The sequence below is a fragment of the Cupressus sempervirens genome, chromosome 3 (assembly GCF_028749045.1).
Source record: "Cupressus sempervirens isolate cs-2001-9-10 chromosome 3, ASM2874904v1, whole genome shotgun sequence".
In the NCBI taxonomy this organism is placed as follows: Eukaryota; Viridiplantae; Streptophyta; class Pinopsida; order Cupressales; family Cupressaceae; genus Cupressus; species Cupressus sempervirens.
Window position 1 is genome coordinate 1,014,917,571 of NC_143120.1, and position 18,849 is coordinate 1,014,936,419.

At 35.5% G+C, this 18,849-nt stretch overlaps 1 protein-coding gene and 1 pseudogene across 1 annotated transcript; both read right to left on the minus strand.

Annotated features, from left to right (window-relative positions):
• Positions 1-48: 48 nt before the first annotated feature.
• LOC149570199 (glucan endo-1,3-beta-glucosidase-like) lies at positions 49-1,509 on the minus strand. Its single transcript, XM_089822840.1, has 2 exons — positions 1,354-1,509; positions 49-1,226 (listed from the first exon to the last, which is right to left on the minus strand). The coding sequence occupies exons 1-2, from the start codon at positions 1,430-1,432 to the stop codon at positions 235-237; spliced, it is 1,071 nt and encodes a 356-aa protein (XP_089678966.1). The 5' UTR covers positions 1,433-1,509; the 3' UTR covers positions 49-234.
• Positions 1,510-8,175: 6,666 nt separating this feature from the next.
• LOC149570200 (glucan endo-1,3-beta-glucosidase-like) lies at positions 8,176-18,514 on the minus strand (annotated as a pseudogene).
• Positions 18,515-18,849: the final 335 nt, after the last annotated feature.

Genomic DNA, 18,849 nt, shown 5'->3' on the forward strand with positions numbered 1-18,849 from the left:
TTCAATTATAGCAGAAATTATATTAGACAACCTGCTATAGTAAACAAATTTTGCTTCAAAGTCTTTTTTCACTTCTACTTAACACTTCAACACTTCGTTACATATAAACAACCTTTTCTTTCCACATACCACAAAATTACAACTACCCAACAACTATGACATATTGCCTCTCTTTTTGTAATCGAAAACTCTCGTTTCAATATTGTGGCGAAAGCACTAATAGACGCATAGGGACTAATTAAGGGAGAACTTCACAGGGTAGACAGGCTTCTCATCAGTGTAGAAAAGCCCAAAATGTTTCTCCGTCTCTTCAGGATTTTCCTTTTCGTTGTCTCCCTTGTTGTTCTCATTGAAAAGAGCGAAGATATAAGTGTCGATGCTGCTCCCAGGTCTCTTTGGAGTCCCTGCGTTGGACAACACATGCTGAATGAGATTATTGATGTATGTCTGCGCATTCTCAATAGTTGCCGCATCATTCCCTGCAGAAGGCCACCCGCTTTCAGTTATCACAATTGGCAGATCTGGATGTCCCAAGGAGGCCATTGCAGAGACAAGAGTATCGACCATGGCGTCAAACAAGTTGGTGTAGGACAAATCTCCATCTGCAACAGGATTCGTGGGGTTGAAGAGCGCGTAATCTAAACCGATGGATTTATTGCCGACGTAGGAGAAATAGGGGTAGACGTCCGCCATGAAAGGAGAGCCATGGTCTTGCAGGAACTGGAGAATGGAAGTCATGCTGTCTTTCACCAAGTCAATGAAACTCCCCTGTGACGGATGGTCGTATGAGCCGGTGTGAGTGACGGTCATGGAGTGGGTTGTGGAGACCTTTATGTTGTTCTGCAGATTCGCATTCTCAACGGCCTTTTGAATGTTTTGAATTGCAGGAACAAGATATGAGACGTACTCAGCATTGTTTTCCATTGCCAAAACCTCGTTTCCTACAGCAATGTATTTGACATTAGTGGAAGGGTAGAAAGCTTTGATGTTGTCATTCACCCACCCGTTTGCAGCATCTTGACTGGAAGCAACGGCTTGCAATCCAGGGTTGTCCACTCCTACAATTACGTCGATTCCAGAGCCTGCAAGGGCCCGCAGTACATCTGCGTTTGGTCCGTAAATTCTCATTTTCCCGATGCCGTTGTTCTTCAGCAAAGAGACAACGTCGCCTGGGCTTGGTAGATAGGTTGCATCCATTCCATAGTTGACCCCTATCCGCTCACAATCTATAATATAAGCCACACATCGTTACAAGTATACAATAAAAAATTAAACAGTCGCTAATTCCCTACTTAGTTGTTTGGATATAGACTTGTAAATAGTTATTGCTGAATGATCTGATCTTTAATTTACCTCCATGCATCGAGCTTAGCAGAATGGTGGTGCAAGAAATGAAAAGAAACATAATCTTTTGGTGTTTGAGATACTCCATGATGATTGATAAAATGCAGTGAAGATAGCGGTCCCCGGCGTGCTAATTTATAAGCAGCTGTGTTGCCATGTAAAGTTGACTGATTAAAAGCAATGAAATTTTTGCCGTGTAAACTCTGCTGAAGACGGCTGTGTAACGACATCCATTAAAGCCGTGCCGTTTGCCAATTGAAAGTTTTGTTTGACTCTTACTGCCCTGTATATTTTGTCCACACAACAATCTAGATACACATTTGACCGTATTGTGTGGATCAACATTGTCGGACTTGGCATTCATTGCCGAGATTTTCGGCAGATTAGACATTGGCTACAAAATCGACAAGCAATTGTACCTTAGGCGGCAATAGGTAGGCGGATAAAATTTTCATTTATGTACAAAATTTATATCTGAATACAAAATATTTTAATCGTAACTAAAATTATTAACCAAAATCTAATTTAAATTATAGCGGATCCTCAATTCTTATTCCAACGATCTTAACAATTAATTCTATACAACAAATATGATATATATCTTAATTCTAACCATGATCTGAATTGATTAAATATTATTATATTATATTGTTGAAATTTATTGTAAATATTTTTTTTTTACCTTAATGATAACAAAAGTTATCATGTATATCTTAATTCTAACATACTAATTGATTTTTTTTTATAATATATTGTTCCAACTTCGGTCGAATAATAATTTTCTTTTATTGGTAAATGACCGAACCCTTTGGATTATATATATAAATTAAAATTATAGATGTCTCAAGTTTTTCCATTCAAATGGTCCATTCAAATGGACACTGGTAGGAAAGAATGCAAAAGAAAACCTCTATTCTTGCACGAGACTTTATCCTATACACTTTCACATTTTAAAAGGGGCATACCCCAGTATAATCAAATATAAAAGTTTATATTGCAAACTATGATGTACAAAGGTCATAGCAATCTTCCTCTTCTAGTCATATCAAAGAAAATTTGGATATGTCTTCATTTTATTGAATCTGTTGTGAGGTAGCTCATTAGTCTTGATGTTTCCATATCTGATTGAGCAGTTGTCAATACACCTTCCCTTTCTGCTGGCATAAATTGCAACTCATTTGAAATGTTAGTAAAGTTAGGAAGAACAAAGTTTACATCGAGTTGAAAACTCTGAATGTGCTTGAATCACATATACTTGTTTTCTTATTCAAGTTTATATGATTTTTTAATTATGTATCCATTTCATATGTTTGATGCTTGTCATAGTCTTCCTTTTAAACAATATCAAGAACTCTTAAACAAATAATCAAGGATTCTATATGAAACTGGAATGTAGTAGTTCCTATAGCCCTACCTACTATCATAGTCTTAAATATCCTGAGAAGCCTAAATTAATTCATTAATATATGATCTGACATCAAAGTTAGCCTATTGAATGGGCAACCCTTATACTAGGAAGGGTATCATAGAGACATATGTATTGAATTGGAAAGTTTAAATTTTCATGTAGGGAGATTCTTCTTACCAATGTCCAAGACATGTCCTAAAATAGAACTCTTAAGGAATAGATAAAAGAACTACAAAAGGATAAGAAAAATTATGGCTTACCAACTAAGAGGAAAGGAATCAATAGGAGCAAACCATTCCAAGGAGGATGAATCCTAAACTGATTTCTACTAGGTTAGAATAATTGGGAAATGGTCAAGTGTGTTATGCTAAAAAATTTACTTCAGTCCCTTAATTCCTAAATTCCATGTCTAATGATCAAACCTAATCCCACCATCAATAAAAATTACTCTATTGCATAACATTTCAAATTTAGGATTTAAATGATCAATTGAAACTACAATTTAGTAAGCAATTTATAACCAAAGTACTAGTTTAGTCTTATAATTGAGTTTTGATAGGTCACCGCTAGTTCTTTTGAAATATGTTGTGATACAAATGCCCATATATTCAATATGAAATTCCCCTATTTATGAGAGTTGTATTCTCTAAGAATGTTAAAATTAAAAATCTTTAACTCGTTGATTTGAAAATTACTAGAAAAGACACTTATATCAAAATAGAATTTATACATCATTTTCCTTGGCACATTAGATTGATTACAAGCTCCCTTTAAGAGAAAAATAAGGGATTTGGGGGAAAATTCCTAAGCATAGTTAGAAAAAAACAACACCTAAAACAAATATTGGCATGAAGAGCTGAAGTAGTTGTAATTTATGTCTAGGAGGTCCAATAATAACATTAACGTATACATATATTGTTCATTAACTATATTATATATACTAAAAAATTGACCTTATCTATGTTGTTAAAAAAGATTGGTTGTTTGTTATCATTTAATACTTGTATCTATAGTTTCAAAGTGTATGCAAGTCAAAACTCAAACACCTTTTTACTGATAACTTTTACTACATAATATATATTTATCTCACTAAATATATAAATTTAAAACATTTTTAAAAATAATTTAGTATATGCTCTTACTAAGAATAATACAATAAAATAAAATATTTGGTATATATAAACTAAAATATCTCAATATAAATATATTATTTTTTTAATAATTTTTTTAATAAAAAATAGATAATAAATTTATCCAACACAAATTCTATATGAAACATATCACATTTAATTTTAATCACTTATTATATAATAATTATTAAAATGATTATAATTTTAAAAAGAAAAAAAGGAGGAGATTCCAGCTAACCAAATTTAGAGTTAGTAGAGAAAGCATTAGTAAAGTTAAGGTAGTGGTTAAAAGAATTATTATGGTTAAAAGAATTTTTAATTTATATTATTCAATCAAATATAATTAATTATATTTTTTATTATAATTTTTTAATATAAGTATTGTCAAATTATATATAATTAATTGAATTTTGTAAAAACAAAAATGAAATGAAATCATAAAATGGAAATGAGATTAACTTATCCTATGTTTACTATTTTTGTAATAAAAATAAATAAATTATTTGCAAGAACTAGTTAATCGTATGATAGTTTTGCTATCTTAGTTCGTATAATAATATTTTATTGGATTTTCTATTTTTTCCTACGTTTTATCAAAATAAAAAAGAAGATTAACTAACAATTTTAAGAAAATTATGGCAACATGCCTTTCATTTTTGTGAATGGTTGAGATCATTTTAATCATCTTGTATTGCCTATTAATCAATTTCAATCTTTGAATAAATATTGAGGTTGTAACACTTTAGAATAGGGATTCCTTGGGCATAACACATTCATAACCACCATTCAGTAAAGTCAACTATCAAAATTATACAATTATCATTAAGCAAGACGTGATCTCTAGTTGGCTCTTTGTAAACCTTTGAACTTCACCAATAGACCATGAGCCATTTGAATTTCAATGTTATTTCATTATTATTTTTGACAAAAAATGGGTCATTGGTATTTTTTTCATTAATTCTAGATACTTTTAAAGCTATAAATCAGAAGAGTTAAAGTTTACATTTTTCAAAATGTTATGTAGGAATTTCAAATTGTTCTGAGTTTTTTACAGCATTTTATTTGTCATTATCGTATTTAAAAACATAATTTCATGTCTATATGGTCAGTCCTGATGCCACATCATCATGTTTTTTGTAAAAGTGACAAAATGATCTCCAAAAGAGTAAGACACATAGATATGCATTAAATGATGTTTAATGGTGTGCTACTGTGGCACCACATGAATGGTGAGTTTCTCAAAAAATTCCTTCTTTTCAAAAATATGGATTGATGAGATAATTTTAGTGCACCATTATAGATCTATTTTGTTCATATACTAACATTAATTGTTGACCAAACATCACACCTTTTATACCCTCTCACTTATTCACTCTTGTCCCCTACACTATACCTCAAATACATACCATGACACAAGAGTAACCTAATACAAAAAAAAATCTTCGATTTAAAAAGAAAATATCAACATTTATTTATAATTGAATTATAATGCTAAAATTAATAAATAGAAATATTCAATAAAATGTAGAACTCTACTTTTATATATTAAATTAATATTAATATTTAACATATTATAATTGTAAGAGAAATAATTATAGATCTATTTAAATTGGCATGGATTTTATTTGAGGTTATCCATAATCATGATATTTTAAAATACAATTTAGTATTTAAAATTTAAAAATATAATTTAGTATTTATTGTAGTATTGCAGTATTTGTAGATGGCTGGTAATAGTAAAATAGTTGTGAAATATATAATCTTTGATTTGGGTATTCAATTACATATAGGTGATTCAAAATATATGTTGCAATCCTTTAAGATGTTTCTGTCTTAGAAAATATTATACAATTAATCAAATTCATAATAAGTCATGTAGTCTATTAACAATTACTTTTAAAGTGTTCAACTCGTCCACTTAAGTTTGAGTTAGGCAACAAGAATGATCCTATAGGTGAATAGTAATGCAATTAAAAAGAAATAAGATGCTTATAAGAACTCAACCTTAACTACTATATCTTTTATGCTACCTTGAGGATTTCTCAATTTATATATCATATCAAGAGTATAAATAATTTATTTTCTTGAATTTAAATTCAAAATTAAAGACATTCAATATATAATGAACAATAAGCATGCTTACATAGAATAAATTATAAAAATTATAAAAATTATAAAAATTAGTATTTTTTATTGCATACTATTAAGAATAAAGAAACTTAAATGTAACATAAAATAAATTGTTGGTGTGTATATTTAATGGTGTGCAAAGATTGTCTATAAAATAATGGAATGTAAAATTACTTATCATGCCCTCTAATTAGCCAAAAAATTGTTTAAAACTCTAACACTAAACAAGTAGCAAAATAATCCATATCCCTAGGTTTCTTTTCTCTAATATAAAATATGTGCGCATCATGATATTCTCAAGCTACTAGCATTATATAGCCTTATATTCTTATTTAACAAAGTAAGAATATTTTGGCCTAGTGCTAATAAATAAAGAGCTTTTGATGATTATGATGTATTAAAATAAAGATTTCTTAAAAATAATTACCTACATATTAACAATTCACATTTTCAAAATGATAGTTTAGAATTGAGAAAAATAAATGTACATTGAATATTACGATAATTTATGATGAAAAATTATTACATTATTAATTGGAATTATTTTTATAAAAATAAATCTTTTTTTGCAAAAAGAGGGGTAAAAATTTATTAAGACAGAAAGGAATACAACAAGGAGAGCTCAACAAGGAGCTCGATCCTGAGCAACAAGATCATCAAATTCTTGCACCATCTCAAAGGACAGTTGCCCCCTATCCCTAATATTCCAACCCGGATCATGACTAGAAGCCCATTTGGCTAAACAATCAGCAGGTCTATTCCATTCTCGCGGAATATTCTTGAACCTAATGAACTGAAAAGAGGAAGAGAAGAAAAGAATCTACTTAACAACAGTGGCCAGCTGCCAACTAACATCCTCAAGCTCTTGCGAAGAAAGCATGTTCACCACCACCTGGGAATCAGACTCACAAACAATCTTACTCCATCCCCACAAGCAACACTGTTCCATAGCATATAAAATAGCCTGAGCTTCCATGAGATTGTTAGTATAATCACCCTTATGAATTGAGAAGAAAAATTTAACATTCCCAAAACTACAACGAGCCACTCCGCCAATACCAGCCGGACCAGGATTCTCACGAGAAGAACCATCAGTGTTAATTTTCAGAACTCCACAGGGAGGAGGAGTCCAGTGCCCATCCCGGTTAACCCGACCCTTCCTTTGATGGTGAAGCTGCCTGGACATAGAAGGAAACCTATGAGCCGCAACCCCATCCTGCAGATGAAAATTGAGGCGATTACAGATAGCAAGATCAACCGGATCCATACCCTCATCAAGCTCACACTTCACAAGAATAGTTTTATATTCTATTAATGACAATATCTTTTAATATTGTATTATTTTATTAGGATATTTTATCTTTTTTCATGTATGTTTCAATATTTATATATTATTCTTGAGTCACAAATACTAATTAAAAATGAATAAAAAAATACTAATTTTTATATATTTATTTGCTCGTTAAAATTTATAGAATAATTAGAAAAGAAAAACTATCTTTTACAACTTTATAGATATATCTTTTAAATTATTATCTTATTTTATTGTAATTTATAACACCTAAAGTAAATGATTGAATGAGAGGGTGAGAGAGAAACTAACTTTTCATTCCTTATTTAATTTTAATAATTTAAAAATAACATATATTCTTATAGATTAATGTGCCCTCTCTGTCCCTCTCTACCTTCCTTTACATATTCCTTCACATATCTATATCTTTCTATCTCTTTATCTCTTCCTCTAACATTCAGTCCCTCTTTCCATTTCCATTTATTCCTTTTATTGTCTATATCATTGCATCTCTCCCCATAGAAACCCTCTATATTTCCTTAATTATGTCAAGTTTTCCTATCCATTCTATCTCTATCTTTATTTCCTTTAATGTCCCCCTGTCGAATCTTCCCCATTACTCTCTCCATTTATGTCTCTAATCATCCCTCTCTTTAATTCTAGTAGTATATGTTCAGCAAAATATTTTAAGGACTCAAAAGGAAATATGTGCGAAGCATTGCGATGAGACCTCAAAAAATGAGAGATTCATTAATTCCATGAATGTTTGTCGGAGATAACGAATATATTATTTCATTCAATTTTTCATCATCAAAAGGTGCTTATCATTGGAAACGATTCAATATGATTGTGACAAAAGAATATACATAAGACTAGTTAAGCGAGAAGTTTACAGGGTAGACAGGCTGCTGATTAGGGTAGAAGAGTGTGAGAAATATTAATATAAATTTAAACTCACAACCCAACCCCAAAAAAAAAAAAACTTTTCTTGGCACTTAAAATTTTCTCGGCACATGAAGGTGCCAAGTGCCAATTTAACTTGGCACTTGAAGAAAAAAAGTGCTTGGCACAGGAAGGTGCCGAGTGCCAGATATTACTCGGCACTTGCACGGCACTTGATGGTGCCGAGTGACAGGCAACAGGTCCTAAGTGAACTCGGTACAAAGAGGAGCTCGGTAGCAATAGATGCCGAGTATGCTCGGCTCCAAAAGAAATGCTCAGCAACAATAGATGCTGAGTGAGCTCGGCTTCAACAAAGAAATTATAACTTAGCACATTTCAATGTGAATGCATTCACCATTAAAACTAGAGAGCCAAAGCTTTAAGCTTTCAAACAAATTTCTCAAATACAATATATAAGGGAAGATCAATAGATTCAAGTATGCTTTCTTGCTTTCTATTTAATCTTTCATTAAACTATTACAAAATTTGGGAGCATTCGGCTTCAACTAGAAAACCCTAAAATAACCCTAAACTGATAATACTTCAAACTTCAATAAACTTTCAAACCTAAAACTCTAATGGCTGCATACAGTGGTGCCTGGAGCAATCACTACTTCAACAGGATGAATCCAAATAACAACAAACTCATAGAATGAACAGAGGAGACACGTGCAACTGCAGGCACAAACTTCCTTCCTCTTCATTCTCTGCTCAGCTCTGCAACTTTTTCTCTGATTTGCTTGATCTGCATTTGATAAAAATGAATGTATAAACATTCCTTTTGTCACATTCCATTCTTTTCCCTCTCAACATTCAAATTCAAAATCTCACCTACTAAAATGAATTCCTGTCGTTCATGGATGCCTACGGTGACCTGACAGGGTAGATGGGCGTGGGGCTCGACGACAACCTGTAGCGTTCACATTTAATTTCCAACACTCCCCCTTTGTCTCGAGCCAAACAAACAAGGATCACAACTGATCCAAATCAACTACACCAAGACACTCTCTTAGGTGTACAAAAATCCAATGCCTAATGGCTTTGTGAAAATGTTTGCTAGCTCCTACTCTGACTTGCAAAAATTCATTTTGATGTCCCCATTCTCCACTAACTCTCTAATGAAGTGATATCTGATTTCTATGTGTTTGCTTCTCCCATGGAAGACTAGATTCTTGGACAATGCAATTGATGAGATGTTGTCACAATAAATTGTGGTTCCATCCTCTTGCCTTTCATTCAAATCTGTCAAGATCCTCCTTAGCCAAATTGCTTGACATGCTGTTGCATTTGCTGCAATGTATTCAGCCTCTGCTATAGATTGAGCAACAATAGGTTGCTTTTGGATGCCCATGAAATTGCATCCGTTCCCATGTGAAACATGTATCCGGAAGTGCTCTTCCTATCATCTAAACTTCCAACCCAATCACTATCAGTGTAACCAACCAACTTGAAATCATCATTTGCAGTATACAAAATTTCAAATCCCTTGGTACCTTGCACATGCCTTAGGATCCTCCTTCTCGCTTGCTAATGGGAATCCTTTGGTGTTTCCATAAATCTAGAAATCAGACTTACTGCATGCATTTGGTCTGGCCGAGTTGCAGTCAAATACATTAGACTTCCAACCATACTCTTGTATAATGTTGGATCCACTCTCTTGCTAGAGTCTTCCTTGCTCAACTTCAGACCTACTGCTATTGGTGTGGGGGCTACCTTGCTATTCTGCATTTTAAATCTCTACAAGATCTGCCCTGCATATTTTTTTTGAGAGATGAAGATGCTATCATGCATTTGTTTTATTTCTATGCCTAGAAAGTATTTCAAGAGACCTAGGTCTTTCATTTCAAATTCACTTTTCATGGCCTCTTTGAACTCACCAATTAGAGCCTTGTCATTACTAGTAAAAATCAAGTCATCTACATACAATAAAACAATCAATACATTACCATCTTCTGCCTTGATGTAAAGAGTAGGCTCACCATTGCTTTTTCTAAAGTCATTGCTCATCAAATATGAGTCAATTCTACTGTACCATGCCCGTAGAGCTTGCTTGAGCCCATAAAGATCTCTCTTCAATCTATATACTTTGTTCTCTTCACCTGCAACTTCATAACTAGGTGGCTACTCCACATACATTTCTTCTTTCAATACACCATTTAGAAAGGCAAACTTCACATCCATTTGATATGCCTTCCATTTGTGCTGAGTTGCAATTGCTATGACAGCATGCACGGTTTCCATTCTTGCAACTGTGGCATAAGTCTCATCATAGTCTCTTCCATACTGCTATTTGTAGCCCTTAACTACCAGCCTTGCCTTATGCCTATCAATCTTGCCTTCAGCATTGCATTTGGTCTTATAGACCCATTTCACTCCAATCACTTGATTCTTGGGAGGCAATTCAGTTAACTCCCATGTCTCATTCCTTTCTATAGCATCTATTTCCTCATCCATGGCATTACACCATTTCTTCTCCTTAATAGCTTCCTTAAAATATACTAGATCACTATGAGAAAATAATGCAAAATTAACACTCTCATCATAATCTTCATACGTTTCATCTTGGTATATCTCCCTAAGACTCTTGGTCTTTCTTGGTAACAGGGAGGAGAGTCTAGGATTAGAATCTTCATTGCTGCTGCATTGCCGACTAGCTCGGTCTTCACTGGTACTCGACATTGACACTCTGTCATGCCTAGAGGAGATCGGCAATGTCTGAATCTGCTTGCCTTTTCTTCTATTTTCTCCTTCTTGTTGTTCATCATTATCTTCTTCACTCATAATTGGCACTTTACTAGAAGTGCTCGCTGACTCATTAATTGAACCATACCAAGACTGATTTTCGAGAAATTCCACATCTCTTGAAAGCATCATCTTGTTGTTCAATGGGTCATACAATCTGTATGCCTTTGATTCTGGACTGTACCCTGTGAAAATGCATTTCACACCTTTTTCATCAAATTTTTGTCTTTTCTCTTTAGGCACATGTGCAAACACCCTTAAGTGTTCAACTGTCCATCTTCTTCGTAACCATGCTTCCATTGGAATTCTGTCACAAAAAACCTTTGTAGGACACCTATTAATTAGGTAAACTGCTTTTTCCATAGCCTCTCCCCAAAATTCAGTTGCGAGACCTTTCTCTTTCATCATGCTTCTTGGCATTTCAACAATGGTCCTATTGTTTCTTTTAGCCACTCCATTCTGCTGTGGTGTATAGCTGGCTATGAGCTCTTTCTTAATTCCATGTTTCCTGCAAAAATTTACAAAAGAATTGGAGGTATACTCCCCTCCTCTATCTAATCTTAGGACCTTGATATAGTGTCCACATTCTCTTTCAGCTTGGGCTTTAAATTCTACAAGTTTTTCAAATGCTTCAGATTTATTCTTTAAGAAATACACCCATGTCTTACAACTGAAATCATCAATGAATGTCATGAAATAAGTACTCCCCCCAATGGAAGTAACTTGCATAGGACCGACTAGGTCAGTATGCACTAACTCTAATGAATATATAGCCCTCCTAGAATTTCTAGAATTAAAGGGAAGCCTATGTTGCTTACCCAAAATACAAGCTTCACACTTGTCACAAGAATTTCCTATTCGTGGCAAACCTTCTACCATTCTTTTATTTGATAAAAAATTTAAACTAGCACAGCCAAGATGACCATACCTGAGATGCCATAGCTGTGAGGGGTCTTCAATCACACTCCTTAGAGCTGATTGTGTGGGAGGTGCAACACAAACTTGAGATGAGAAACATGTCTCTATCCTCAAGGGAAACATTTTGTTCTTTGTCATTTGAACTACTGCAAGTAAGTTCTTGCTCCCATCTTTTTCATGAATGACACACATGTCATTCTCCATTAGCACTTTGTATCCATTTTGAATGAGCCGACCAATGCTCATCAAATTGTGCTTCATACCAAGGGCAAAATACACATTTTGTATCTCCCTTTTCTCACATTTGTTGGTGTGGACCATAATAGATCCTTTGCCCACAATTGATAGGGTTCCATTGTTACCCATTTTAATTTCAGATTTGAAACTCTTGTCAATGAATGAAAACAAGGTTTCATTGCCACTCATGTGGTTGCTACATCCACTGTCAAGGTACCAAACCTCAAGGCTTCCTTCTTCACCAACATTACACATGATGAAGGCAGCAACATTGGGTCCACTTCTCATATTCATGTCAGCCACAATTTCTTGTCCTAACTGATCATTCTGCTTCTTCCAGCATTCATTTGCATAATGCCCATATTTATGACAATAGTAGCATTCTACATTACTCTTATTTGACTTGTAGTTTTTCTTACCTCCTCTTGAAGCATTTTGTGAGCCACTTGCTCCATCTGCTCTTCTTGAGCTTTCTGCTGTAGCATTTCTCTGTCCTCCATTACCTCGGCCTCTACCTCTGGAGTTCCTGCCTGAGCCATATCTTCCTCTCCCCCTTCCTCTTGGATTTCACTGAGCCTTGAATTCTTGCTCTTGGGTAGAAGAAGATGTGGATCTATTGATCCTATACTCATGGGTTTGAAAAGAACCCATCAACTCATCCATTGTCAAAGTAGTGAGGTCTTTTGCATCTTCTATTGTCATGACCAAATGGTCATATTTATGAGGTAAACTCCTCAATATCTTTTCCACTATCCTCTGCTCTTGATAGTCTTCTCCATTTGACTTCAGTTGGTTAATCACATTGGAGGTCCTTTAACTGAAGTTTGCAACTGATTCATTTTCCTTCATTTGAAGGTTCTCAAACTCCCTCCTTATGTTCTGTAGCTTAACCGTGCGGACTTTATCAGTCCCCTTGAAGTTCAAATCAAGGATATCCCATGATTCCTTTGCATAATTTGCTGCTGCAATCTTTGGAAAAATTGTCTCTGTCATTGCTACTTCAATCAAGCTTAATGCTTTTTCATCCTTCCTCCTTGACTCTTTCAAATGAGTCTTCTGTACATTTGTGAGGGTAGCATACTGAGTTGGATTAGCCACATCATTGAATCCATCGACCACAAACTCCCACAAATCATTTGCAACCATAATGATTTTCATCTTCTTTGCAAATGTATCATAATTCTGTCCATTAAATGATGGTGGCTGCTACCATATCTTTCCTGCATCTCCTGCCATGATAAATATCCCAAGAAAAACAAATGCCTTAACTCACTGTGGATGTGGGGCCTCAAAGCTATGATACCATGTTAGAAATATTAATATAAATTTAAACTCACAACTCAACCCCCCCAAAAAAAAAACTTTACTCAGCACTTAAAAGTTGCTCGGCACATGAAGGTGTTGAGTGCCAGTTTTACTCGGCACTTGAAGAAAAAAAGTGCCCGGCACAGGAAGGTGTCGAGTGCCAGATATTACTCAGCACTTGCTCGGTACTTGATGGTGTCAAGTGATAGGAAATAGGTGCCGAGTGAACTCGGCACAAAGAGGAGCTCGGTAGCAATAGATGCTGAGTATGCTCGGCTCTAAAAGAAATGCTTGACAACAATAGATGCCGAGTGAGCTCGGCTTCAACAACGAAATTATAACTTAGCAAATTTCAACGTGAATGCTTTCACCATTAAAACCAAAGAGCCAAAGCTTTAAGCTTTCAAAAAAATTTCTCAAATACAACATATAAGGGAAGATCAATAGATTCAAGTATGCTTTCTTGCTTTCTATTCAATCTTTCATTAAACTATTACAAAATCTGGGAGCATTTGGGTTCAACTAGAAAACCCTAATATAACCCTAAACTGATAATACTTCAAACTTCAATAAACTTTTAAACCTACAACTCTAATGGCTGCATACAATGGTGCCTGCAGCAATCACTGCTTCAACAGGACGAATCCAAATAATAAAAAACTCATAGAATGAACAGAGGAGACACGTGTAACTGCAGGCACAAACTTCCTTCCTCTTCATTCTCTACTTAGGTCTGCAACTTTTTCTTTGATCTGCTTGATCTGCACTTAATAAAAATGAATGTAGAAACATTCCTTTTCTCACATTCCATTCTTTTTCCTCTCAGCATTCAAATTCAAAATCTCACCTACCAAAATGAATGCCTGCCATTCATGGATGCCTGCAGTGACCTGACAAGGTAGATGGGCATGGGGCTCGAGGACAACCTACAGCGTTGATGTTTAATTTCCAACAAAGAGGCCATAGTGTTTCTCAATTTCATCCCCCCTCTTCAAATTCTCATTGAGAAGAGCGAAGATATAAGTCTCAATGCTGCTTCTAGGCCTCGTCGGAGTCCCTGCACTTGACAACACATGCTGTATTAGATTATTCATATATGTCTACACATTCTCAATGGTTGCCACATGGTTCCCCATAGAAGGCCATCCACTCTTAGCCATCACAATTAGCAGATCTGGATGTCCCGGTGTAGGAAAAATTGCCATCTACTATAGGATTCGTGGGCTTAAAGGGCACGTATTCTAAAGTCATTCGGTTCTTGTTGCGGTTGTAGCTATGGTAGGGATGGACGTTTGCCATGAAAGCAGAGTCGTGCTCTTGCAGGAACTGTAAAATAGAACTCATGTTGTCTTTTACATTGTCGTCGAATGTTCCCTGTGACGGAGGGAAACCGTTGCCAATGACTGTCATGGTGTGGGATGTGGAGACCTTTATGTTGTTCTACAGATTCACATTCTCAAGTGTTGTTTGAATGTTTTTAATTGCGGGGACAAGATATGGCATGTACTGATCATTTCCTCCCATTGCCAAAACCTCGTTTCCTACAGAAATGCATGTGATATTAGTGGAAGGGTAAAATGCTTCGATGTTGTCTTTTACCCACCCGTTTGTAGAATCTTGATTTGTAGCAATCGCCTGCAACTCGTTGTTTTCCACTCCTACAATTACGTTGATTCTAGAATTTACAAAGGCTTTAAGTACATCGTGGTTCGCTATGAAAATTCTCATTTTCCTGAGATTGTTTTTCTTAATTAAAGCAACCGCATCACCAACACTTGGTAAATTGTTTCCCTACAATCCGTAGTTGACTCCTATTTGCTGACAATCTACAAAAGAAACATGTCATCCTAGATTGATAAGATCATAAAACAGCAGAAGTTGCTTCCGTATTTACTTGCATGTATATATATGAAATATGAAATTGAAGGCTTGTTGGTAAATAGATTTGTCACAGTAGAATTTGCCGAACATAGTGTATGGCAAACCGTTCACAACAGTTGGAAAGGCCCTTGGTATGTGGCCTTCCTCTACGTTTAGAGGGGAAGCTCCCTCATATGATATAATTTTTAAAGGATTTTCAAATAAAGAATTTAAAACTTCAAAGATTAGGAGAAAGTCGTTCAGGACTAATGCACCACACATCCTTACAACCTTCTTCGGTAAACAAGATTGATAACAAAGGTGATCAAGGACTACGCTTGAAAACCACCAGTATTACCAAGCACATTCATTAACATTTATAAACACTCACATAGTACCATGAGAATGTTTACTACAATAGATAACAATTTTGATTTTAGAATAAGAAACCCAAAGCATATCTCATTCCATTTCCTTGCACCAAGAAGACAAAAGAGATTTTCAATTTCAGAGATAAAAAGTGTACATACTTTTCAAAATTTATCTCTCAATCAAAATTTCATCATAGTGTTCCCTTATTTTTCAAACCAAAAAGTCCCTTTACAAAGACCAAAAGATCCCTTATATAGACACAAAGGTTAATAACTACCCTTCTGTGGTTAATAACTATCTCTCAAATACGTGATTTGGGTGAGGTTAATTAACCTCAACAAAATTAACCAAGAATGACTTGAAACTTAGTCCTCACACCTTCTGAGAGGAAGATTGAATAATTAATCTTTTTTGATCTCCTTTTGATATTTGAATGATTCATTCAAGTTACATTACTTTATTGATGAACACATATCCTCCTTCTCATGAAGAGATCAAGAGCATGTGGTGTGTATGACTGCACTGAATATGGACTTTATGTTTATGATCTCTCCAACTATGCTTATCTCTAGAAAATGTGCCTTTCTTCCATGATGACGTCTATTGAAAGGCTAGCCCTTATACAGACACAAGTACCAAAATTCTCATCTCTCTTGCAATTATCAAATATTGTGTGAGAGTATCACATAACATTCCATTGAAACAATTAGGTGCCCAGTCTATAATTTGTTTCATGCATCTACAAATATTTGATAAAAGTTGACAAACTTTATGATTCATGCAATTATTGCAATTCCTGCTCATCCTCATCAAACTTAATTTCTTGAACCTTTACCATATCTGTGACTATGCTTGCATCATGCGTAGAAAATGACTATGGATAAAATTTAAGCAATGTGGTCCCATCTATGGCTGAAATGGAGAAATTAAAAAGCTATCTTGCTCGGACATCTATGCCAATTCTTACTCATTCCACTCTGCTCTTCTACAATCCAGAGACCAAATCTATTGAATGATTAATCAACTGTAATGTCCATTAAACAAATTCATTTGTGCTAAGGAATGTTGGATCTAGGCCATTCCATCAAAGAGTTGGCAGGCTTTGTCAAGAAATTTGAATTGGTTTGTATGAGAAAGCCTGTCGGTAATCAAATTTGCTTCCTTGCCAGCCAGCTTGGAAAGATCTTTGGGATCCTCTGGCATTTTAAGATTTTTGCTCTTGAATGCAACTATGAATACCTATAGAATTTGAGTAAGGGGACTTGTCTATGGAATTTTGATACAGTAAGTATTATATCCTAGCAAAATGCAAATCATTTAAAAGAAAATAGCCCCAACTGAAATTCCAAAGCCATCATCTCATCGCTCATTGTTCTGAACCCAAGCTAACACTGCCACTCTAGTTGTTGAGTCCACAGTAACACTTATGCATTGCTAACACACACATCTGCACAATAACCATTTTTAATAATTTTCCCATGGACTCCCTTCCCTCTTCCAAACTCCCACTTTCACACAGGCAGGGGGGAAACAGACAAAGGTTGTGGAACCTGGCTTTACACCTGCCAATTGCATTTGCTTGGAAGTTTCTATAGCCTTGTGAAAAAATCCATTTTGTCTATATCCTACAACCATTGCAGTCCAAGGTACCACATTTCTTTGAGGCATTCTTTCAAACAATTTAAATGTCAATAAACTTTTGATGAGCTCTCCAAGGTGTAATATAATAACCACTAATAATTGGGTTGCAATTATAACCTCTGCAACTTTCTTTGAAATTTTGACAACCTGTAGGACCATAATTGTCGCCACCATAATCTGAACCATAGCTCCCAATCCAAACTCCTTACAGATGCTATGCATGGATTTGCGCTTAGGCTGCTTAAACAAACTGTCTATCAAGGGGCTACATTATTGTTTCTAACAACCTCCATTTGAATGTATCTCTTCTTTTAATCTCCAACACATTTTCCATAAGATTCTTTAAGAAAAGTCTTCCTACTCGTCCACTTCTCATCTTCCCTAAAGCTTAGAGGAACCAAACAGTCAACCATCCCAAGCACTCATTTGCTGTAGATAACATAGCAAAAGGCACTTGAGCAATAGAAGAATAGACCGAGAACACATTATAGGATCTCTTTTTCTTCATTAATGTCAGCTTTGCAAGCGCTTCTCCTTCAAGATTGGCCTCCCTGGATACTAAGGTCACATCTTAATGATGGGGTATTTCTAAGCACTAAAGAGAGGGCCAATTCCACTACCACGAATGTAATTTTTTTTAAAAGAAAATTATTTGCCATTGATCTTACTACAAAGCAATCTATGTGGAATGGCAAGGGGTAGCTGTTATCATTTGTCTGCCCTGCTAAGATTCAATTTTCAAATGTCTAGCCCGTCCAACGGTTAATTCCCAAAGTTAATATTATTTTAATTCCTAAGCCTTATAACATGGTTTCTACGGCCTGCAGGTTCTCCATCGTCAGATCTAAGCAGATCGATGGTAGGCGCTATGTCACTTTTCAAAAGTTGCACGGCGGATAGCATAGCGACATCGTGCCCTAGTGACACATTACCATGGTGGGTCCGCGAGGTAGGTCATCCAAGGTTCTTTGGTGGGTCGAAAAATTTCCACAGCACCATGGGCGCTATGTCACTATCATATGTTGACCGAAAAATCTTCATAGCGACATAGCGCCCAGCCAGCCGAAGGGTGCTTCGATAGTGAGTCCCAGTGTTCGGTGGGCAAGGTTCGCAGTACTGAAAAATGTTTATGGCGAGCTGGGTGAATATGTGGTTCATGGGCTGGAAAGTTTCAAAAAAGCGGCAAGGTGCCATGGCGCCAACGGAAAACTCACGAGTTTTTCATTAGCAACATAGAGCCTGGTTAACACGTGGTGTGGTCAGGATTAAGCAATACCAGAATCTGCCAAGGTGGTGCTTCATTAGGCCAATGGGGGACTGCCACGTATGTTAGGTCAACATATAGATAGATTGTAGGACCAGATCTTCAACGCGACCAGTGCAGTAAGGGGTTAAGCTCTCCACTGTCGGATCTACAGAGATCAATGACAGGTGCCATCGCGCTATGGATAAGCCGCACGAGATTTACGTTAGCGACATGGTGCCTGGAGGACATGTGTCCTCGTGGGTCCAGGTTTGGAGGTGCAAGA